The 24,984-nt window shown below is 43.0% G+C and overlaps 1 protein-coding gene across 5 annotated transcripts in view; it reads right to left on the bottom strand.

The window, feature by feature from the left end:
• The window catches only part of LOC132391895 (lysyl oxidase homolog 2-like), a 185,102-nt gene that overhangs the window by 92,210 nt on the left and 67,908 nt on the right, over positions 1-24,984 (bottom strand). The window contains exon 1 of one of the 5 annotated variants that reach the window (XM_059965665.1): positions 11,904-11,998. The exons of the other annotated variants lie outside the window; for them this stretch is intronic. Coding sequence (XP_059821648.1) covers positions 11,904-11,933 — 30 coding nt within the window. The 5' untranslated portion in view covers positions 11,934-11,998. Of the gene's footprint in view, positions 1-11,903; positions 11,999-24,984 lie in introns of those variants that run through there. 5 annotated transcript variants of the gene reach the window in all.

Below are 24,984 nucleotides of genomic sequence, written 5' to 3'. Positions count from 1 at the left end.
ATTGGGTGAAATTGTTATGGGAAACAGAGAAATGGCAGAAGAATTTAATGAGTACTTTAGATCTGTTTTCACTAAGGAAGACACAAGCAATCTCCCAGATGTATGGATGGGCCAAGGACATAGGGTAACAGAGGAAATGAAACAGATTGACATTCGGAAGGAAACAGTGATGAGTAGACTGATGGGACTGAAGGCTGACAAATCCCCAGGTCCAGATGGTCTGCATCCTCGGGTACTAAAGGAGGTGGCCCTGGAAATTGCGGATGCATTGGTAATCATTTTCCAATGTTCCTTAGATTCAGGATCAGTTCCTGAGGATTGGAGAATGGCTAATGTTATCCCACTTTTTAAGAAAGGAGGGAGGGAGAAAACAGAGAACTATCGACCTGTCAGCCTGACATCGGTGGTGGGGAAGGTGCTAGAGTCCATTATTAAGGATGAAATAGTGGCATATCTAGATAGCAGTGATAGGATTGGGCCGAGCCAGCATGGATTTACCAAGGGTAAATCATGCTTGACTAATCTGTTGGAGTTTTTCGAGGATGTAACCAGGAAGTTAGACGGGGGAGATCCAGTGGATGTAGTGTACCTCGATTTTCAGAAGGCATTTGATAAGGTCCCACATAGGAGATTGGTGGGTAAAATCAAAGCTCAGGGCATCGGGGGGAAGACATTGACATGGATAGAAAACTGGTTGGCAGATAGAAAGCAAAGGGTAGCGGTGAATGGGTGTTTCTTGGAATGGCAGGTGGTGACTAGTGGGGTGCCACAGGGCTCGGTATGGGGACCACAGCTGTTTACCATTTATGTTAATCATTTGGATGAAGGCATAGAAAATAACAACAACAAATTTGCTGATGATACTAAGCTGGGTGGCAGTGTGACATATGATGAGGATGCTAGGAGAATTCAGGGTGACTTGAATAGGCTGGGTGAGTGGGCAGATACTTGGCAGATGGCGTTTAATGTGAATAAGTATGAGGTTATCCACTTTGGGAGTAAGAACAGGAAGGCAGATTATTATCTGAACGGTGTAGAGTTAGGTAAGGGAGAAATACAAAGAGATCTCGGAGTCCTTGTTCATCAGTCACTGAAGGTGAATGAGCAAGTGCAGCAGGCAGTGAAGAAGGCTAATGGAATGTTGGCCTTTATTACAAAGGGAATTGAGTATAAGAGCAAGGAAATCCTCTTGCATTTGTACAGAGCCCTGGTGAGACCACACCTGGAGTATTGTGTACAGTTTTGGTCTCCAGGGTTAAGGAAGGACATCCTGGCTGTAGAGGAAGTGCAGCGTAGATTCATGATGTTAATTCCTGGGATGTCTGGACTGTCTTACGCAAAGAGGTTAGAGAGAGTGGGCTTGTACACGCTGGAATTAAGGAGATTGAGAGGGGATCTGATTGAAACATATAAGATTATTAAGGGATTGGACAAGATAGAGGCAGGAAATATGTTCCAGATGCTGGGAGAGTTCAGTACCAGAGGACATGGTTTGAGAATAAGGGGTAGGTCATTTAGGACAGAATTAAGGAAAAACTTCTTCTCCCAGAGAGTTGTGGGGGTCTGGAATGCACTGCCTCGGAAGGTAGTGGAGGCCAATTCTCTGGATGCTTTCAAGAAGGAGCTAGATAGGTATCTTATGGATAAGGGAATCAAGGGATATGGGGACAAGGCAGGAACTGGGTATTGATAGTAGTGATCAGCCATGATCTCAAAATGGCAGTGCAGGCTCGAAAGGCCAAATGGTCTACTTCTGCACCTGTTGTCTATTGTCTATAAGTCTTGGTATGTCACCAAAGGTACTCGCAAATTCTTACAAATGTACCTTGGAGAGCATATTTAATTTAATTTTTTATATATTTCCCATGGTAATTTACAGGGTTTTTATTATTATGTATTGCAATGTGCTGCTACCACAAAACAACAAAGTTTGCAACATATGCCAGTTTCTGAGGTCTCAGGAGAATGGCCACACTGGTTCAAGCTGACAGAAAGGTGACAGTAACTCAAATAACCATGGTGTGCAGAAGAACACCTCTGATTGTCCAACACTTTGCACCTTGAAGTGGATGGGCTACAGCTGCGAAAGACCATGAACTACTTTATTTGGCCACTTTATCAGGTCCAGGAAGTAGCTAATAAACAGACCACTGACTATATATATCATATCAGAAATAGTTCACAGCTTTGAAATTGTATTGGAATATCTTGAATTGGATACAGAACTACAAAGCTTTCCCCTTTTTCTTCTGAAATATTTACCAGTTTCTCTCTCCCACAGATCCAGCCAGACCTTTTCAGTATTGTCAGCACTTTGGTTTATTTCAGATTTACAGCACCACCATATTTTGTTTTCAGTTTCCATGTGCACTGAGCCACTGATCAGGGACCAAACAGTGTTAAACTAAGGAAACGTTTCCAGGACTCACTGCCATTAGAAATAAAATGAAAACAAATGTGCTGTTGAAAGTTGCAGCTGAGTGGCCTGCTGGAGGGAAGGACTCTTGGAGAAGCTAAGCATCAGGGACAAAATGTACTGGATCACAGAATTATTTCATTCCATGTTTGGGAGCTAAGGGTAAAAGCCATATGTTGAAAATGAAGTATGCACGGGCAAACACGCTTCTTCTCTGCTGCTGCATTCAATCTGCTACTGAACTTTTACAGAATGAATCCCTCCAAGCATGCTAAGTAAATGCTGCATTGCAGGAAGAGCCAACATTTCAAAGTTCTAAGTGAATTTATCATCAAAGTACTGATGCACTTAGAAGCCAGTTTATTAAGTACACCTGTACATCTGCTTGTTAATACAAATATCTAATCAGCCAATCATGTGGCAGCAACTCAATGCATTAAAGCATGCAGACATGGTCAAGAGGTTCAGTTGTTGTTCAGACTAAACATCAGAATGGGGAAGAAACGTGATCCAAGTGACTTTGACCATGGAATGACTGTTGGCACTAAACACGATGGTTTGAGTATCTCAGAAACTGCCGATCCTCTTCATTTTCATGCACAACAGTCTCTAGAGCTTACAGGGAATGGTGTGAGAGACATCCAGTGAGTGGCAGTTCTGTCAGTGAGAGAAGTCAGAGGAGAATGGCCAGACCAATTCAGACTGACAGGAAGTCAACAGTAACTCAAATAACAACACGTTATAACAATGGCTTGCAGAAGAGCCACTCTGAGGCACATCAAACCTTGAAGTTGATGAGCTACAGCAGCAGAAGACCACACACATACACTCACTGGCCACTTTACTAGGCACAGGAGGTACCTAATAAAGTGGCCCCTGAGTGTATGTTATCATAAACTACCTTTGGATGAGATGTTAAACCAAAATCCCCTCTGATCTCCCACACGGGGTGTTTTGCAGAGTAGCAGAGGACATATCGCCCTTGGTTCTTAGACCAAATGCGGCACTTTAATAAACATCTGCTTATTTGTGGTATCATTGTTAATGTGAGCCTGCTGTGCACAAATGAGATGACAAATAAATTCAAGGCAACACACACAAAATGCTGGAGGAATTCAGCAGGCCAGGCAACATCTATGGAAAAGAGTAAACAGTCAATGTCTCAGCCTGAGACCCTTCATCAAGACTGGAAAGAAAGATGAGAAGTCATAATAAGGAGGTGGGGGAGAGGAAGAAGAAGCTCAAGGTGAAGGGTGATAGGTGAAACCGGGAGAGGGGGAGGGGTTGAAGTAAAGAGCTGCGAAGTTGTTAGGTGAAAGGGCTGGAAAAGATGGAGCTTGATAGGAGAGGGCAGAAGACTATGGAAGAAAGGGAAGAGAGAGGAGATCCTACCCTCTCCTATCAGACTCCCCCTCCTCCAGCCTTATATTTCTTTCATCAACTAACTTCTCGTCTGTTTACTTCAACATCACCCCATCCACTCTCCCAGCTTCACCTATCACCTACCGCCTTGTACTTCTTCCTGCCCCCCCCCCCACCTTCTTAATCTGACTTCTCATCTTTCTTCCACTCCTGATGAAGGGGCCTGGGCCCGACTCGTTGACTGCACCCTTTTTCCACAGATGCTGCCTGGACGACTGAGTTCCTCCAGCATCTTGTTTGTGTTGTCTTGGATTTCCAGCATCTGCAGATTTTTTCATGTTTGGAGCAAAGAAATTCAAGTTTACTCATCACATCTACATCAAAACATACGGTGAATTGCATTGTTTGAATTAACGACCAACACATCTGAGGATGTCTTGGGGGCAGCCCAGAAGTTTTGCAGCACATTTCGGTGCTTGCATGTTCTCCACAATGCTTGGCAGAACAACATAGAACACAACAAAGCAGAAGGCAACAATTCAGATTCAACTTATTGTCATTGAGAAACCACAAATGCAATGCAGTTAAAAAATGAGACAACGTTCTCCGGAATGATATCACAAAAAACGCACACGACAAAACACACACAAGAAAATCCACATAACGTTTGGTAATCCCCAATCCAGAGTACGGAGAGGCTGCTGCGTATCGATATCGCGCTACCGTCTTAGCACGTTCCCCGGAAAGGAGCTCCAAACCCATCAGACAAAACAAGACTACCCAGACACACCAAGTCAAGAGACCAGCACTACCACCCAACAAACCAAAAACATACACAAAACCACATAGTTATCGTTAATATTTAGTTGCAACAGTGCAGACAATACCTTAATTAATAAAAGACTGACAAAAATCACAAAATTATAACATTTAGTTACAACAGTGCAGACAATACCATAACTGATAAAAGACTAACTGACAAAAACCACATAATTATAACATATAGTTACAACAGTGCAAAGCAATACCGTAATTTGATAAGGGCAGACCATGGCACGGTAAAAAAAAAGTCTCAAGTCCTTGAACAGCCCATCATCTCATGCAGATGGTAGAAGGAAGAAAAACTCTTCCTGCCATGAACCTCCAGTGCTGCAAACTTGCCGATACAGACCCCTGGAAGCACCTGACCACAGCCAACTCTGAGTCCGTCCGAAAACTTCAAGGCTCCGACACGGTGCACCGAGCACCATCTCTGCCAAGCGCTTTGACCCCGGCACCGGCCGCCAAGCAACAGGCAAAGCTGAAGATTCGGGGCTTTTCTCCCAGGAGATTTTCCGATTGCACTGTAGCAGCGGCAGCGAAACAGGCATTTCAAAAGTTTCACCAGATGTTCCTCCGTGCTTCACCTGTCTGTCTCCATCAAATCAGGATTGTACATGGCATCCTACTTGACAGATTACAGATATTCGTTCTGAAGTGGCCGCTATGCGCTGCTGTGTCACGCCGCCATCTTGTGATAAGATTCTTGTAACAAGTAGCAGAACAACAGGAAAACCTCCCTCCCACCCACACTCATACACAGCCCTCTAACCTCAGGACAAGACGTCTTCTTCAGCATCCAACTTCAAATGGACTCAGACTCGAGCTTGCAGACATTGGGGTTCAACTTGCCCAGCTGCCTCACAGACATTTGCAGAATGTGTTATCTGCCTTCAAAAGCACTTGAAAACCACTTCTTTAGCCAGAAAGGACAGTTTGGGATGTGCTGAGGTAGCGGAATACATGACTTCCTTAAGTTTTCTAGTGAGCTTTTCGATCAGACAGTAGGAAAATGAACTTCAAGGATTGTAAAAAGGCAATTCTTCTACAAAGGGGTATTGATGAGATCTGCAAATGAACTAGCAGCAAATCAAAGCTTGACATAATTCAAGGAAATATTTCCTGTAAGTTCCTGTAAGTTTATCCATTGTTCCTTCAGTTGTGCAGTTGAAAACCAATTGTATTTTTGCCAGAGTAACGCAGATGAAGATATTTTTGGGTCACTTCATACCAATGGTAGTTGATTTGGATGCAAATGCTTCAGGGCATGCAGGGCAATCTCAGCCCATGGGCTGCACTCCCTTTGAAACATTGCTGGGTAGCTCAAACTATACTATCGCGGAAGTGGTGACCATTGACTATTCCTGGAGCAACATGGCTTCCAGTCCACTCTAGTCCATTCTCAGTCCTGAATCTCAATTTCTGCACTCAGATCTTTAACCCCAATACCCTGTTCACCCACTGCTACAGTGGTTTTTGGACTAAATCTGGAATTCTCAAACGCCTCATCCAGCTCCCACTCACCATGGACTCCAATCCTCAGACCATGATCCCCCTCATTCAGCCCCATCATCTCATGACCATGTGGGTTTGCTCTGGGTGCTCCAATATTCTCCCTCATCCCAAAGACAAGTAGACCCCACATCCTTAAGACAGACAGTCAAGATAATTGGCTACTATAAATTGCTCCTAGTTGTGTGGGCAAGTAGTAGAACCTAGGGGAACTGAAGGTAGAATAAAATGAGATTGCTGAAAGATTTGTGTAAGTAAAAGCATATAAGTGTTTTATCTCTTCATGCCTCCTCTCCCAACCACCGACCTACCCCGTCATCTGGTTTCACCTATCACTTGCCAGCTTGTACTCCTTCCTTTCCTCTACCTTCTTATTCTGGATTCTTCCCTCTTCAGGTCCAGTACTGACCTGAAGAAGGAGCTAGATAGGTATCTTATGGATAGGGGAATCAAGGGATATGGGGACAAGGCAGGAACTGGGTATTGATAGTGAATGATCAGCCATGATCTCAGAAAGGTGGTGCAGGCTCGAAGGGCCGAATTGTCTACTTCTGCACATATCGTCTATTGTCTATTGTCTATTTTATCTACTGAGGGAATTTTCTGCCATCATCCTGGTAGTGGTGTACATTCCACCTCAGGCCAAAGTCATGCAGGCATTGGAGGAGCTAAGTAACATATCAGCAGACATGAAACTGTCATGCCTTTTTTTTTAATCATCTTGGGAGATTTCAGCTTGAATTAGTCTCTGAATAACTGTCACCAACATATCACTTGTAGAACCAAGGGAGCTAACATTCTCGACCACTGTTATACCACCACCAATAAACCTTACCATGCCATCCCGCACCCACACTTTGGAAAATCCTATCACCTGGCTGTACTTCTACTCCCAGCATATAGGCAGAAACTAAAGATCTCAGTACCAGTGGGGTGGACCAAGATGGTATGGTCAAGGAAGGCAGAGGAGAGCTTACAGGACAGTTTTGGGTCGCTGGAGTGGACAATATTCAGGGATTCATCTTCAAGTCTGAATGACTACACCACAGTTGTCACTGACTTCATGAAAATTTGTGTGGATGAGTGTGTGTCTTCAAGAAAATATCAGACATATCCAAACCAAAAGCCATGGATGAACCAGAAAATTCAGAGTCTGCTGAGAGCTAGATCTGTGGCATTCAAGACCAGTAATCCATAACTATACAAGAAGTCCAGATATGACCTACAGAAAGCTATTTTAAGGATGAAAAAATTAATTCCAATTGAGCTGAGAAAGATTCGGATACACCTCTGCTCTGGCAGGGTTTGCAGGTGACAACTCCTACAAGGCAAAAACTAACATCATGATGCTTCACTCTCAAATGAGCTCAATGTCTTTTATGTATGTTTTTAAAGGGAGAATAAAACTTCATCTATGCAAATCCATGCAGTACCTGATGATCCTGATGTCCCTGTCTCAGAGGCCAATGAACAGAACATCTTTCAAGAGTGTGTACCCTCGCAAGGCATTAGCCTGTAATGGTGTACCTGGTAGGGCTCCAAAAACCTGTGCCAAGCAACTGGCAGGAGTGCTCAAGAACCTCTTCAATCTCTCACTGCTGCAGTTGGAGGTTCCTATTTGCTTCAATAAGGGTGACAATCATATCAGCGTCCAAGAAGAGTAGATGAGCTGCCTTAACAACTATCGCCCAGTGGCACTCACATCTACATGATGAAGTTGGTCATGGCTAGAATCAACTCCTGCATAAGCAGGAACCTGGACTCACTGCAGTTTGACAATCGCCACAATACGTTAAGAGTGGATTCAATCTCACTGGCTCTCCACTCTGCCTTGGATCACCCGGACGATAGTAATACTTACGCCAGGCTGCTATTTATTGTCTAAAGCTCAGAGTTCAACACAATCATCCCCTCAGTTCTAAGCAACAAGCTCCAAAAGTTGGTCATATGTACCTCCCTCTGCAGCTGGATCCTTGACTTCCTGACTGAGAGACCACAGTCTATGTGAGAAGACCACATCTCCTCCTTGCTAACAATCAACACTGGCCCACCTCAAGAATGCATGCTGAGCCCACTGCTCTACTCTCTTTACCCCCATGACAGCATGGCTAGGCACAGCTCAAACACCATCTCTAAATTTCTGACCACACAACTATTGTTGACAGAACTCCAGATGGGAACAAGGAGGAGTTCAGGAGTGAGACATCAGCTGGTTGAATGATCATGCAGCAACAAACTTGCACTCAACGTCAGTAAGACCAAGGAATTGACTGTGAACTTCAGGAAGGGTAAGTTGAGGGAACACACACCAGTCCTCATTGAGTGATTAGGAGTGGAAAGGGTGAGCAGTCTTAAGTTCCAACATCTCTAAGGATCTATCCTGGGTACAACATATTGATGCAATTGCAAAGAAGGTACAACAGTGACTATATTTCATTCGGAGTTTAAGTAAAATTGGTATGTCACCAAAGTCACTCGCAAATTTGGACAGGTGTATCATGGACAGCATTCTAACTGGTTGCATCACAGTGTGGTAGGGAGGGGGCAACTGCACAGAATCAGATAAACTGGCAGAAAGATGTAAACTCAGCCAGCTCCATCATGAATTCATTGCTGCCATCAATGATGAGGTACAGTAGTCTGAAGATCTACAGTTAATGTTTCAAGAACAGCTTCTTCCCCTCCATTCAGATTTCAGAATGGACATTGAACCCATGAACACAAACTCAGTATTTTTCCCTTCTCTTTTTGCACTACTTATTTAATTTATTTTGATATACTTTTTATTGTAATTAATAGATTTTATTATTTTGCATGTAATATACTGCTGGCACAAAACAAGAAATTTCACATGTGCCAGTGATATTAAACCCGATTCTGATTCTGATTATATTTATTCCTCCCTACAGATGCTACCAATCTTCCAGCATTTTGTGTCTGCTGCTCTGGATTTCCAGCATCTGCAGAGTCCCTTGTGTTTCTAACTATTTAAGTTACATCACTGGAATCAGAGGAATAGGTTTGTTCAGCAACACCCCCAGAAGCATGGATGCAGAAGTGAGGCAGGGTAATCAAAGGTTCAACGTTCTGTTCACCTTCCCAATAAGACGCTTCTTCCCTTCTGCCATCAGACTTCTGAATGGTCCATGAACACTATCTTTACTTTACTTTATTTTATTGTCACCAAACAATTGATACTAGAGCGTACAATCATCACAGCGATATTTAATTCTGCGCTTCGGGCTCACCTGAAGTACAAATCGAAGTAACTAATATAAAAATTTAAATTATAAATCATGATTAGAAAATAGAAAATGGAAAGTAAGGTAGTGCAAGTCAGGTCCGGATATTTGGAAGGTACGGCCCAGATCGGGGTCAGGATCTGTTCAGCAATCTTATCACAGTTGGAAAGAAGCAGTTCCCAAACCTGGCCGTACGAATCTTCAAGCTCCTGAACCTTCTCCCTGAGGGAAGAGGGACAAAAAGTGTGTTGGCTGGGTGGGTCGTGTCCTTGATTATCCTGGCAGCACTGCTCTGACAGCGTGCGTTGTAAAGTGAGTCCAAGGATGGAAGATTGGTTTGTGTGATGTGCTGGGCTATGTTCACAATCTTCTGCAGATTCTTCCAGTCTTGGACAGGACAACTTCCATACCAGGTTGTGACGCACCCTAGAAGAATGCTTTCTATGGTACATCCATAAAAATTAGTGAGGATTTTAGGAGACAGGCCAAATTTCTTCAGCTTTCTCAGGAAGTAAAGTCATGGTTCCGGTTGGCCGTTCCCCTTTAACACTTCTTTCTCCCCGATTATGCCCCAATTTCAGTCAATTGCTGCTAGTTACCCAATTATCGTATATCTAGCCTTCATCAGAGACTGGGAAATAAATACGATGGTGGCTCTATTACAGGTTGCCAGTTGGTTGGTCAATTCTCGTGTGATACTTCGTTCCCTGTTCAGATTAGAACCGTTAGTTCTAAGTTCCGCTCTAGTTTCTAGAGAGTCCCTGTGAATCCCGTCTCCTTGTCAAGATTCCTCTGGTTTCCTGCTCTACGTTCAGGTCTATGCCAGCCTCCCCAACTGAGTCGATGTGCCAGTGTCCTGCACTTGGGTTCTCCTCCGTTGCCCCCGTGTAACAAGTAAAGGCGCTGGTGGGCCTTCTTGGCGGTGGAATCTGCTTGGTTAGACCAAGTCAGGTAGTTTATGATATTCACCCCGAGGAACTTAAAGCTTATGACCTTTATCTGATTATTGCTTTTCTTTGCACTATTTATTTATTTCTGTAATTTATAATTAGATTATTTCTTTTCCTTGTATTGCTATTGCTAAAGAAGCTTCATGTCTTGTCCGTGGTCTTCTGCTGCTGTGGCCCATCCACTTCAAGGTTTGATGCATCGTGCCTTCAGAGATGGTCTTCAGCACACCACTGTTTTAGTTCTGTTTTAACACTGGTTATTTGATTCGCTGTTGCCTTCTTGACTGCTTGAGCCAGTCTGGACATTCTCCTCTGACCTCTCTCTTTAACAAGGCATTTACACCCATAGAACTGCTACTCACTGGACGTCTTTTTCTTACTTGCAGCATTCTTTGTAAACATTACACATTGCTTATGTGAAAATCCCAGAAGATCAGCAGTTTTTGAGATAGTCAAACCACCCTGTCTGGCACCAACAATCATTCAACAGTCAAGGTCACTTAGATCATATTTATTCCCATTCTGATGTTTGGTCTGAACAACAACTGAATTGATCACGTCTGTATACTTTAACACATTGAGTTCCTGCACATGATTATCTGTTTAAATATTTGCATTAATGAGCAAGTGTACAAGTGTATCTAATGAAGATGCTACTGAGTAAAAGGCAGTAATAATAAATCTGAGTCTGATTTGGAAGAAGATCTTCCATCTCTCTGCAATGGACTGTAAGCATCCCAGCATTATTACCTGGGCAAAATCCATTTACAATGGCACTTCATAAATCTTCCTATGCCTTTGTCTGTTTCTTCTGGCATCTGTTAACAAGTTCATTAAATGTATCCAAAACTAACTTAACAAATACCAGAACTACTATGATTTAGGTCCAGTTGGTCACATCTTATCCCCACATTTCTTGTAATTTCAGTGCCATGACAATAATAAACCAATTATCAATACCAACAACATACTTAATAATTGTCTAAGCCATAGGCCACCAACACCACTAAATGTTCTTGGCCTCTAAAAATACACTATCAAGTCCGGAATTTGCCCCGAAACAAAGTTAAGTTAGAAACAGAAAATACTGGGAGTGTCTTGAAAGTCAGACAGAATCTGTGGGGAGAGAAACAAAGAGGGTGTTTCAGGTGGATATTTCATCAAATGAAAGCCTTCGGCCTGAAACAGTTACATTATTTTTCTTCCACTGTTCTGCTTTCCTAGCTGAGTATATCCAGCATAATCTATTCTTCATTTCAGATTTCCAGAATCTAGAGTTCTTAAACTCAACTATAACATTGCAGTTAATCCATGCCAAAAAGCATCAAATAATTAGATCTGGCAGGGACAGGAACCTTTGGGCTCACACCCGCTATTTGAAAGAAAAGCTGACTTCATGGGAAAAGTATCTTAACAAAATATTGTTTCTTTAAGGAACAATGCAGAAGCTATCTGTCCAGTTCATTGGCCTGATGTTGCACTCAGTTTTAACCAAGAAAGAACAGATTTGAACAGTTGATGGAACTCAAATGATGCTTAAAAATAACGAATTGTAAAAACATTTGCTCCATTTTGCATGCTAATGTAGCAGCTCATACTTACATGAGTTGATATCAAAGTACTGGCTGACATCTGTTAACAAGCTGTCCAACTGTTTGTAGAAATGCATTTTGTTTTCACCATTCCTGGTTCCTTTGTTCCCTGAACCGAGGCCGCAGTGAGAGAACTCATGCAAGTCCTTGGGGAGCTTAGACTTTGCATGTTGTGAGTAATCAGACCAAACTTGCTAAGGAATCTTTTTAATCTCTTCTGTGTTATATAACAAAAACTTTTCAGCTTTGCAGAAAAAAAGATCAGGTATAAAACTACCCTTTCATATAAATAATGACACAAGTAATGATGGCAGTTGGTGGTGCTAAGAATAGCAATATCTCTCAAAGTCCAACTTTACATCCCCGTTGTGCGAGGTGGAAGTGGGTAAGGCTGGCCAAAAGGCCTCTGGTAAAGCTGTTATAGGCCAATCCCCTGTACAGTGGATGGAATGAATTGCAGAATTGTTGATGAACACTTCCTTGAGGAAATTACAAGCAGGGTAGACAAAGGAGATGCAGTAGATGTGGTGTACTTGGATTTTCAGAAGGCCTTTGACAAGGTAACGCACATGAGGCAGCTTAGCAAGACATGAGCCCGAGGAATTACAGGGAAGTTACTAGCATGGGTGGAGCATTGGCTGGTCGGCAGAAAACTGAAAGTGTGAATAAAGGGATCCTATTTTGTCTGGCTGCCAGTTACCAGTGGAGTTCCACAGGGGTCGGTGTTGGAACCGCTGCTTTTTACGATGCATGTCAATGATTTGGACTACAGTATTAATGGATTTGTGGCTAAATTTGCCAATGATACAAAGATAGGTGGAGGAGCGGGTAGTGTGGAGGAAACAGAGAGCCTGCAGAAAGAGTTAGATAGTTTAGAGGAATGGGCAAAGAAGTGGCAAATGAAATACAATGTTGGAAAGTGTATGGTCATGCACTTTGGTGGAAGAAATAAATGGGCATACTATTATTTAGATGGGGAGAAAATTCAAGATGCAGAGATACAAAGGGACTTAGGAGTCCTTGTGCAGGATACCTGAAAGGTTAACCTCCAGGTTGAATCGGTGGTGAAGAAGGTAAATGCAATACTGGCATTCATTTCTAGAGGTATAGAATATAAGAGTAGGGATGTGATGTTGAGGTTCTATAAGGCATTTGTGAGACCACACTTGGAGTATTGTGTGCAGTTTTGGGCTCCTTATTTTAGAAAGGATATACTGACATTGGAAAGGGTACAGAAAAGGTTCACGAGAATGATTCCAGGAATGAGGAACATTTGGCAGTCTTGGGCTGTATTCCCTGGAGTTCAGGAGAATGAAGGGCGATCTCATAGAAATATTCTTAATGTTAAAAGGCCTGAACAGATTAAGTATGGCAAAATTATTTCTTAAGTAGGGGAGTCCAGGATAAGAGGGCACGACTTCAGAATTGAAGGACATCCATTTAGGATATAGCTGCGGAGAAATTACTTTAGTCAAAGGGTGGTAAATCTGTGGAATTTGTTGCCACGAGCAGCTGCGGAGGCCAAGTCACTGGATGTATTTAAGACAGAGATAGATCGGTTCTTGATTAGCCAGGGCATCAAAGGGTATGGAGAGAAGGCAGGGAAGTGGAGACGACTGGAAGAATCGGATCAGCCCGTGATTGAATGGCGGAGCAGACTTGATGGGCTGAATGGCCTAATTCTGCTCCTATATCGTATGGTCTTATGGTCTTATCCAACTATACGATCTACTTCAGAGGATGATGGAGACAGCAGGTCATCGATGGCCTATGCTTCACTGGGAGCTAAGGACCCAGGTAAGTAAGCAAGCAAGGATAGCAATAAAATTGTTTAAGTTTAGAGCAGGACATAGGTCAGATTGAAAATTGTGTGAAGTGTTGGCAGAATTATAAGGTAATGCATTTGGGAAGTCAAATAGGGGTAGGACATAGACAATAATTTTTTATCAACATACTATAGAAAGCATCTGGATACATAACAGTTTGGTATGGCAACCACTCTGCACATGACCACAAGATAGTGAAGAGAGTTGTAGATGTGCTGTAGCTCAGCCTGTCATGGACACGAGCCTCCCCACTGTGTTCTCTCTCTGTTTTAGTAAATCAGCCAGCATAATCAAAGATTCCACCCAATCCTGACATTTTTCTCCCTTCTCCCATCAAGCAGAAGATATAAAAGCCTGAAAGCATGCACTACCAGACTCAAGAACAACTTTCACCCTGCTGCAATAGACTATTAAATAGTTCCCTAATATAATAAAATGGACTCTTGACCTCACAATCTACCTCATTATGATCTTGCCCTTGCCGTTCACCTGCACTGCACTTTTTCTGGAGATGTTACACTTTTTTGCATTGTTACTGTTTTACCTCAATGCACTGTGTAATGATTTGATCTGTAAAAACAGTATAAAAGACAAGTGACCCATATTCATTCCTGACCTCCAGTGCTGTAAGTATGCTTGCACATTCTTTCCAGGCACTCCAGCTCCCTGTCTCATCTAAAAGATATGTTGGTTGAACACCGTCATTCCCTTAGTAGTTATACGAATGTAGAATCTTAGGTTGTTGAAGAGAATGTGGAGAGAATAAAAATGGGATTAGTTTAGGATTAGTGTATATGAGTGTTTGATGGTTGACCTGGACTTCCTGGGCACTGTTACTATCCTGGTTATAAATATCTTCACCCCCACGCCATCCCTCAATCACATACTACACTTGTGTTCTCATTTTCTTTCTCCAGCTTTCTTTCATTCTGCATTTCTCTGCGCCTGTCTCTCTGTCACCCTTTCTCTTTCTCACAGGCACACCCCCCCCCCCCCCCAATTCCTGGTGCATATGAAAACTCAGAGAAGACAGAGCAACAGATCTGAGCTTGCTCAGACCTTGTGTGACATTGACATTGCCCTGGATGTGGCCACAGAGAAGTGATCATGAACACTTACAAAAGGTAACAAGGAAAGGCACGTGGCACTTTCCTGATCAAGCTGTCTGGGGCTTCAGAGGCTCCATAAGCCTCAACCTGAAGGGTGTTGGTCTGGCTCCCTGTCGCTCGATGGTGCAGTACATCGGATCAATTTAGAGCTGATCTTGATTCACCAAGCTCATTCATGTGCATCAATGTTCAACAGGTCAGGAATTCTTCAACCCAACCCCTCCAACATCTTGACCAGTACTGTCCCCTTTGTATACAGCAGAGAGACACACTGATCTGGAGACATCCGCGAGCCCTAGCCCTACTGCTGTATCACCATTATAATCACTTAGTAGACCGAGGAGGCTCCTCTGATCAAAACTGCCAGATAATCTGCCAGCAAAGCTCCTGGGTTCCCTCCATCTGGATTCAATGTGTCAGAGGCAATTTGTAGTCTCTGACAGTTAGATCGAGATCTCTTCTCACTGCTGGGCTTTTTCATGACAATTCTGACTGAAGCGGCAGCAGACCACAAACAGTGCTGCCTTCCATTTACAACTGCCCAGTGACAAACTTCGCACTGGACTACATTAACTGCATAGAGGCTGTCCCAGTGCTTGGAAATTGCATGCACGTGTGAGCATGGTTCAACTACAGTAGCTGGGTAACTGAAAGCCATACATCAAGAATGCATGTATGTCTTGAGTTAAGACGTACAGACGCCAGACAGTGCAGAATCTCCCTAGTTGGATCTCAAGCTTCATGAAGTTTTAAATTTAAAGTTGTCCATCACTATAAGATTAGTGTAGTTCCATGAACTTATGGCTTGCATATTCTAGGAAACTCTGCTACGGTCTGCAGCCTAGACAGGAAAAGTTAATTAGAAAGTTCAAAATACATTTATTATCAAAGTACATAAATGTCACCATTTACTTTCTTACAGGCATTGACAGGAAAATAAATACAATAGAGTCTATAAAAACTACACATAAACAAAGACTGACAAACATCCAATGTGCAAAAGAGAATAATAATAAATTTTAAAAGTAAATAAATACTGAGAAGATGAGATCCAGAGGCCTTGAAAATAAGTCTGTAGGTTGTGGAATCAGTTCAGAGTCAAGGTGAGTAAAGTTACCAATGCTGCTTCAGGAGCCTGATAGTTGAGGGGTAATAGTTGTTTTACTGAACCTTGTTGTGTGGGACCTGAATGCTCCTGTACTTCCTGCTCAATGATAGCAGCCAGAAGAGCTCATGACTAGGATAATGATGGTCACTGATGATGGATTCTGCTTTTTTGTAAATGTGCTCAGGGAATGGGAGGGACCATCCAAAATACTATGGGGAAGAGCATAGGCTTCTTATCTCTTCATCCAAAAGAGTTCTAACAACCTCAGTGTGAAAAGCAAATGCCAAGCACAGGCAGATCACTCACAACAGCTCCTGATCCAAGGCACAGACAAGAATTAAGTACTGCTCTTTGTAGACCGTGCCAGAAAAAGAGTTTGACAATAGAAACCGCTGTCAAAATTGGAGAAAATTGATGTTTTATGGTTGGAATATAAGTCACATGAGGACACAGAGTTCAGATGTTTGGTACAAAAACCAGAAAATAAGTGAGTAGAATTTTCTTCTGCAGTCAGATGGAGTGCATTGCCTGGAAAGGCAGGCAAAGCAGATTCCAGAGCTACCCTGCCTTTCTATTTTATATGTGTGTGTGTGTATATATATATATATATATATATGTATGTATATAAAATGTTAAATATATAATATCTAATATATATTTGTAACTTCCAGTCTTCTAGTAATTTTAATGTCTAGCACAGTACCACTACAGAAAAACAATGAATTTCACAACATATGTCAGTGATAATAAACCTGGTTCTGATTCTACTTGCAAAATGGAATTGCATAAATATTTGTAGAAGAGATATTTATACTGCTGAAGAGGAAGAGCAGGGAATGGTGAGTGAGGCTGGGTGAAATCAGAAGCTTTCTTAACGGGCTGGTGCAGATTTGGAGCTGAGTTTCTATTCTCCTGTGCCATATCATCAACTGACCCTATAATCCTATAAAGAGTCAGAACTGAGATTTATTGAATAGACTTTCAAGAGGCCAGCAGAGGGTACGATGATAGATTTTTATTTAATTTCTTCTAGCATTGTTTGGAAAGAGGATAAATAAAAGCTGTTTGATTGATAATTGTATTTTACAACTGAGTCATCTGGAATTCATTTAGCTTCCAATTGGACTGGGAAGGTGGGGACTGATAGATGGAGTGGGGAGAATTTGGGGCGGTGCTTAGAGGCATGAAGTTTTGTGAAGAAACCTCAAGGCACATCTCCAACCATTGATGCATAAAGCTCCAATGAGTCATTTAGGCACCTTGCTGTCAGAGCAATTAGACGCTCCTGCACAGTATGACTGCAAGTTTCCATTTGTTAGCCTCCACTGTTTTATTTTCCACTTTAGTCAAAACAGCCAGTCCCAGCCTCAACAGCCGTAATTTCAGACGTATTTGTGGAAACAGTCTTAATATCTCAGAAGACCACTGAATTAATGGCTTTCAACCCATTCTCTTCTCCTCGCCTGCCTATCACCTTCCTCTGGTTCACTGTCTCCTTCCCTTTGTCTCAAAGTCCTCTCCAATTAGATTCCTTCTTCTTCAAACATTTTTCTCTTCCACCTATCCTCTCCCAGATTATTACTTAATTTCCCCCCCCCCCCCCTTCCTGCTCACCTGGTCTCACCTATCACCTGCCAGCTTGCACTCCTTCCCCAACCCACCTACTTATTCTGGCTTCTGCCCTCTTCCTTTCCAGTCTTGAAGAAGGATCTTGGCCTGAAACTTTGACTATTTATTGCCCTCCATAAATGTTGCCAACTTACTCAGTTCCTCCAGCATCTTGTCTGTGTTGGTCAAGATTTCCAACATTTCCAGAATCTCTTGTGTTTATGATTGCCACAGAAGGCTGTGCAGGCCAAGTCATTATATGTATTCAAGGCAGAGACTGACATATTTCTGATTGGTAAATGTGTTAAGAGTTATGGGGAGAAGGAAGGAAAATGGGATTGTCTGAAGGACAAAATCAAACATTTGGGTCCAGAGTTCAGCGAGTCTGGAAGTAGAAAGCCTGAAGGCCAAAGACCAAAGTTGGCGAGTTCTGAGATAGAGGCCTGAAGGCTGAGTCTGCAAGTCTGGGCCTGGGACTGGAGGCTGGCAACTTGATGTCTGAGAGTCAGAGAGTCCAGGGGCAAGGACTGCAGGCCAGGAAGGTGGCCTGTCCTGGGGGGTGAAGGCCTGTCTGTGTGTGTATGTGAGGGGGTGGGTAAGGATCTTGTTGTTGTTGTTGCTGCTGCTTGCGTGGTTAGGCCGAACATGGTGAGCGTAGTTAGTGCTGGAATGTTTGGCAATACTTGCGTGCTGGCCCCAGTATATCCTTGGACATACCACCCGTTCAAACAGCACATTCCAGGTCACCACAGCCTGCTGCACTGTTTTCCCACAGGTCGCCTCCACTTTCTTTCGCAGACTAGATTGATTTAAGAATTGTTTCCTCTATGAAGGAAGTTCTATCCAAATGAGAAGCTACCAAACTGTGTAGGTCTCCCCAAGGTTGAATGGAGTGTTGAATTTCAGTGCAAGCCAGTCATCCCAAATGAATGAAATAGTTTAAAAATAACAAAACCTTGGAAATATGATGATTTATTCCAGTTGTTTGGTGTTCCTCAAGTTCACATCTGTATTTTACAGACTTATAATGAGACCAGTAGCTCGGTGAGCAATACCCTCTCCTCCGAGTCAGAGGATTGCAAAAACAGGCTCCTCGCCACAGACCTGAGCACAAACGTCTGGCTAATGTCTTTTGAAGTTATGAAACAATTCTCTAGCTGCAAAAATTCCCAACAAAAGCATCTCCTAGAACAGGGAGAATTTTAGAACAAAATCTAGTAGAGTACATATTCTTCGATCAACACCACCAAAATGGACCATCGGTTCACATCTTGTTGGATCTTTCTGTGTGCAACCAGGTCCCCGTTCTTCCAGAGTGGCTCCTTCAAATATACTTAATAGCTTGAGATCTGCTCAGTGGTAGAAGGTGCAAGATTAACTCAAGGTGTTTGATATATTTGAACCAAGCCAGCTGCATGCAATTGTGCTGGAAGTTTGGCTAGTGAACCCTGGGAAATGTTTCTCACAGTACATGTTATTGAACTGCAGTGGAGGCAGGGAGCACATGAGTGACAGCCATCTTACATTGAGTCAGTTTACTAAAGTGGGAGCAATTCAAGAAGAGGCCTCAGTTCAAAAGAACTCCTTCTGCAAACTAAATTGTGTGGGATCTTTCCATCCATATGAACTAGTAGTTTCATGATCTCATCTGATGGAACAGAAATTGTGTGTGCAACACTCCCATGACATTGCATTCAAATGTGAGTCTTGTAGAGAAAGGAACTTCCATTTCTGTCATTTTCAGGACATTAAAAAGTGCTTCACAGCAAACGGACGTACACTAGAAATGCAGTCACTGTCGTACTATCGCAACATGCAAGCTTCTATCAGCTTGCAATCAATAATAATCACATAGACCCCGTAGGGGTAAACATCAGTAGTGATACCAGGGAAGTGCCTACTCATTACTTATTACAACGTCAAAGGTCATTTGGCCCACCGATGGTATGCCAGCTCCCAGAAGTTCCATTCCTTCTCATTTCCCTCTAACCCTGGAATGTATTCTCTCTCATATGCCAGTCACCCTTGATCCTTTCACCACTTATCAACACTGAGGGGTTGTTTATGGTGGCCAATTAGATTATTGGCACATCTTTGTTAGGTGGGAGAGGAAACCAGCAACATGAGAAAGCCCATTCGGTCACTAGAAAAACATGCAAACACCACACAGACAGCTCCCGAGGCCTGTACCAAACAGTTTCCTAGAAGTGTGAAGTAGCAGCACCACTGAATCAGCTGACAATGGAGACCAAGGCTCAACTTAGGATCTCGTTGGAAGGACAGAGATGTTGCTGGTGAAATCTGATATCATTAGCGAATTTTATCTTCAAAGTGAGAGGAGAATCTACAGCTTCCTGGCCCAAACAGTGAAAGTGTCTTCCACTGACCCACCGCTGATAAGTAATGGTATGTTATCCTATAGCTCAGGTTGACACAGTAGATCATGGCTAGCGTAACACTATTTATGGCACCAGCAGTCACCAATTGAGCTGTGATTTCCACTGCTGGCTGTAAGGAGTTTGTTTGTTCTTCTCAATTCCTCTGGGTGCTCCAGTTCTCTCTCACATTCCAAAGACGTACGGGTTGGGGTTAGTGAGTGGTGGGTACGCTATGTTGGTGCCAGAAGCGCAGCAACACTTGTGGGCTGCCCAGCACAATCCTTGCTGATTTGATTTGACACAAATGATGTGCTTCTTTGCATGTTTTGATATTTGCAAGTACGTGTGACAAATAAAGCTAATCTTTAATCTTTATGCTTAATGATTTGGAATTGTCGACAAACTGCATAGATTGAGTTTGATACAATGGACAGGAGAATAGTGGGTATGGCGTTAAAGACCAAAACAAGATTGTGACAGCATAATGGTACAGCTAGTAGAGTCATTGCTTCAGAACTCTGGGTTCAGTCCTGACCTCCGGTGCTGCCTGTACAGAGCATGTTCTCTGTGAGACTAGGTGGGTTTCTTCTGGGTGCTCTGTATCCTCCCACAAGACCAGCGTGTTGGCAGGCTATATTGGCTGCTGTAAGTCCCCCATAGGGTAGGTGAGTCATTGAATCTGGAGGAAGTTGATGAATTGGTGACATGTATGTAGGCTGATAATAAATCTTACTTTGAAGTTTGAACATTAGAATGTGAAGTGAATAAAAAAATGGGAGTAGAGTTTAATTAGTTTCAGCGGGCAGATGATGGTCAGTCCTAGCTTGATGGGCCAAAGGGCCTGTTTCCCTTCTGTATGTCTCTGCAATATAAGAAGCAGAAGCCGGTCAGCAATTTGAACGCTTCTGCTCGCTTCACCATTCATCAAGCTCATTTCAGATCTTTACCTCAGTCCTACTTTCCTACATTAAATGCATATTCATTGATTCCCTCAAAACCCACAAATCCACCACTCTTGAATAAACTTAGTTACAGACCCTCCATTTGGGAATTCGAAAGATTCATCACCCTCTGGGTGAAGAATTCTCTCCTCACCTCCATCCTGACAGGCCAATGCCCCACTCTGAGGCCTTATCCTCTGGTTCTAGCAAACACAATCAGGAGAATCATCCTGGGAAACTATCCCTTCAAAGCCTATAACAATTCTGTATATTTCAGAATCAGATTTATTTCACTGATGTACATTATGAAATTCATTGTTCGGAGGCAGCAGTACAGTGCAAGACATAAAATTTCTCTAAGTCATTAAAATGAACAAAAGACCAATAACAAAATAGTGTCCATGGATCATTAAGAAATCTGACGGTAGAAGGGACCACAACTGAGTCTGAATAATCTCTGCTTGTACAACGAACACGTCAATCAAGTGAGACATCTATCTACTTCCAAAGGCAATAAACAGAGCTCGTTGAAAGGCAACTTGAAACCACCATACTTCATCTTTGCATATTGATTTAGTCTTCTCACCAGTTGTTAAAGATGCATTGGAATGCTCCTTTAAAAGTAGGGACCAAGCAAGACATGTGGCTCAATTGTTGACTCCACTAGGGTCACTCCTGGGCCCCACCTACTGCAGTCAGAGAGATTCCTGTTAAGCAGATTGATTCCAGGCGGCAGGGGTAGAGGGAAAAACATAATTCCAATAAAATCCAGCTGCAGAGAATCTGGCTCAACTGAAACACAGCAGCATCACACTCATTCACTGCATAGCTGTAATGAAATAATGTTAGTGCTTTAAAGAAGAATGTGAAGGTCTGCTCCTGCAAGGATGTGAAGGCTGTGGAAGCTGAACATAAAACATAACGTAGAATTTCCCCTCTGCAAACACAGACTGACCACACATTTTCTCAGCTTTCAAACTCTCACCTCTGACTCAATTCCCACAGCGGTCTATGAGAAGTTTATACGTTCTCCCTGTGACAGCGTGGGTTTTCTCTGAGTGCTCCAGGTCCTGAAGAAATACCGGCAAGGGTTAGTAAGTTGTGGACGTGTTATGTTGGCACCAGCAGGGTGGCAATACTTGTGGGCTGTTCTCAGCACGATCCTTGGACTGCATTGGTCCTTGACACAACTGATACATTTCACTCTATGCTTCGATGTTTCAATATTCACATGACACAAAGATAATCTTCAAAATTTTCCTTTGAATAAGGTGTTAGATGACTGCCCTGTCTGCTACTATTTTGAAGAAAAATAGACTGGTGTTCTGGGCCAATGCTTAGCACTTACCGACAAACATTCCCAGTTAAGAGGAGAACGTAGAACAATATAGCACATGATCAAGCCCTTCACCCCATGACGTCTGCAATAAACTGATGCCAAGCTAAACTAAATTTCTTCAGCCTGTACCATATTCCTCCAGTTCCTGCATATTCATGTGACTTAAAAACCATTGTTATATCTGCTTCCTCCACTCCTGTCAGCAGCCTGTGCCTCTCTCAACATATTATTCGTTCTCACCTTAAGGGTATGTCCTCTAATACTTCAAGATTCAAGATTGTTTATTGTCACTTTTCAGTACACAAGTGTAAAGGAGAATGAAATGATTGGTACTGTGGATCTGATGCGGTGTAAAAAAAGCACAATAAGCACGAAGAACACAATTTTAAAAACACAGTAAATATAAACATAAAAGCAGTGCTATAGCGCACAATATATAAATAACTGTTATATACGTAGACTGACTATATGTGCATACATAAAGTGATGCTAGGTGATGTGCATGTAGTGGTGATGGGGGTTGCTGGGGTGGTTTAATCGGTGGATGGTTTGAGCATGCTATGGCACATTGGCCAGTGTCCTATATTATGCAGTCCTCACCCTCCCAATTTGCTATCTTCCCCCCAATTTTTGCTTTGCTGTATGGCCTCTCTTTGATTTTACATTAGCTTTGACTTCCCTTGTCAGCCATGGATGCCACTTGAGTATTTCTTTGTTTTTGGAATACATCTGTCCTCCACCTTCCTCATTGTTTCCAGACACTCACACCATTGCTGCTCTGCTGTCATCCCTGCCTGCATCTCCTTCCAATTTACTTTGGCCAACTCCTCTCTCAGACCACTGTAATGTCCTTTACTGCACTGCTAGGTCAAACTTTACTTTCTCCCTATCAAATTGCAAGTTGAACTCAATCATATTGTGATCACTGTCTCCTGAGGATTCTTTTACCTTAAGCTCTCTAATCACCTCTAACAACCAATCCAGTATCGCTGATCCCCTAGCTCAACAACTAACTGCTCTAAATAGCCATCTCATAGACATTCAACAAACTCACTCTTTTGAGATCCATTTTCAACCTGATTTTTCCAATTAATCTGCATGATGGAATCTCCCATGACTATCATAACATTGCCCTTTTGATACGCCTTTTCTATTTCCTGTTGTAATCTGTGGTTTACACCTCAGCTACTGAGGGAAGGCCTGCATATAACTGCCATCAAAGACCTTTTACCCTTGCAGTTTCTTAACAGAACCCACAAGGATTCAGCATCTTCCACCATGACACATCTTTCTAGTGATATGATGCCATTCTTTACCAGTAGAGCCACGCCAACCCCTCTGCCTACCTTCCTATCCCTCTGATACAATATGTAACCTTGCACATTCAGCTTCCAACTACAACCATCCTTCAGCCACAGTTCAGTGATAGCCACAACAACCTAACAACCTGTAATAGTGCAACAAGATCATCCACCATATTTCTTACACTCCGTGCATTGAGATATAAAACTCTGAGTACTGTATTTGCTACCCTTTTTGATTCTGCATCCCTAGTGCACTGATACTCATCCTGCTAGCCGCAATTTTGTCCTATCATCTCCCTGCCCTTCCTGACTGTCTGACTGCACACCATCTTTGCTTTTTTACCATCCGTCCCATCCTGAGCCCCTTCACTCCGGATCCCACCCCCTGTTAAATCAGTTTAAACCACCCCCAACAGCTCTAGCTAACCTGCCTGCGAGATTATTGGTTCCCCTTGGGTTCACATGCAATCCGTCACTTTTGAACAGGTCATACCTCCCCCAGAAGAGATCCCAATGATCCAAGAATGTGAAGCCCTGCCCACTGCACCAGCTTCTCAGCCAGGCACTAATTTGCCAAATCACCATGTTTCTATCCTCACTGGCGTGTGGCACAGGCAGCAATCCAGAAATTATTACCCGGGAGGTCCTGCTTCTCAGCTTTCTACCTAGCTCTCCAAATTCTCCTTTCTGGACCTCTTTGCTTTTGCTTCCTATGTCATTAGTACCAATATATATTAAGACATCTGGCTGCGCTCCCTCCCTCTCCAAAATGTTGTAGATGTGATCCGAGACGTTCCTGACCCAGGCAGCTGAGTGGCAACATACCATTCGGGTATCCTGTTCATGTCCACAGAATCTCCTGTCTGTTTCCCTGAGTACTGAGTCCCCTATCACCACTGCTCCCCTCTTCTCTCTCTCATTCTCTTCTGCACCATGGACCTATACTCAGTGCCAGTAACCTAGTTTCTGTGACATTCCCCTGGGAGGTCACACCCCGCCCTGCCGCACAACAGTATCCAAAATGGTATACCTATTATTGAGGAGAATGGCCGCAGGGGCGCTCTGTGCTGCCCATTCACATTTCCATTTCTCCTGACAGACACCCAGCTGCTTGCCTCCTGCAACTTTGGGGTGACTACTTCCCCGTAACTCTGATCGATTATCTTTTCAGTCTCCCATATAAGCCAAAGGTCATCCAGTTGATGTTCCAGATCCTTAACTCGGTTTTCAAGGAGCTGCAGCCAGATGCACTTCACTCAGGTGCAGTTCCCTGGGAGACTTTGGGTCTCCAATGGTATGAAGAGCACACAACTGCCATTTACCATACTAGGTACAATAAGAGAACCAAAAAGGGAACCTTAACAGAAGGTTACCCAGAGGCAATGCCTCTTCCAAGCCAAAGCCTCCTTTGAGACAAAGCCTGACACTCCTACTGTCACCATTTGCCTACTTCCAACAATGGACATCCTGCTTGTCCC

The sequence above is a fragment of the Hypanus sabinus genome, chromosome 1 (genome assembly GCF_030144855.1).
Source record: "Hypanus sabinus isolate sHypSab1 chromosome 1, sHypSab1.hap1, whole genome shotgun sequence".
Lineage (NCBI taxonomy): Eukaryota > Metazoa > Chordata > Chondrichthyes > Myliobatiformes > Dasyatidae > Hypanus > Hypanus sabinus.
Note: the sequence above shows the minus strand (reverse complement) of the source record. Positions and strands in the feature narration are given on the sequence as shown.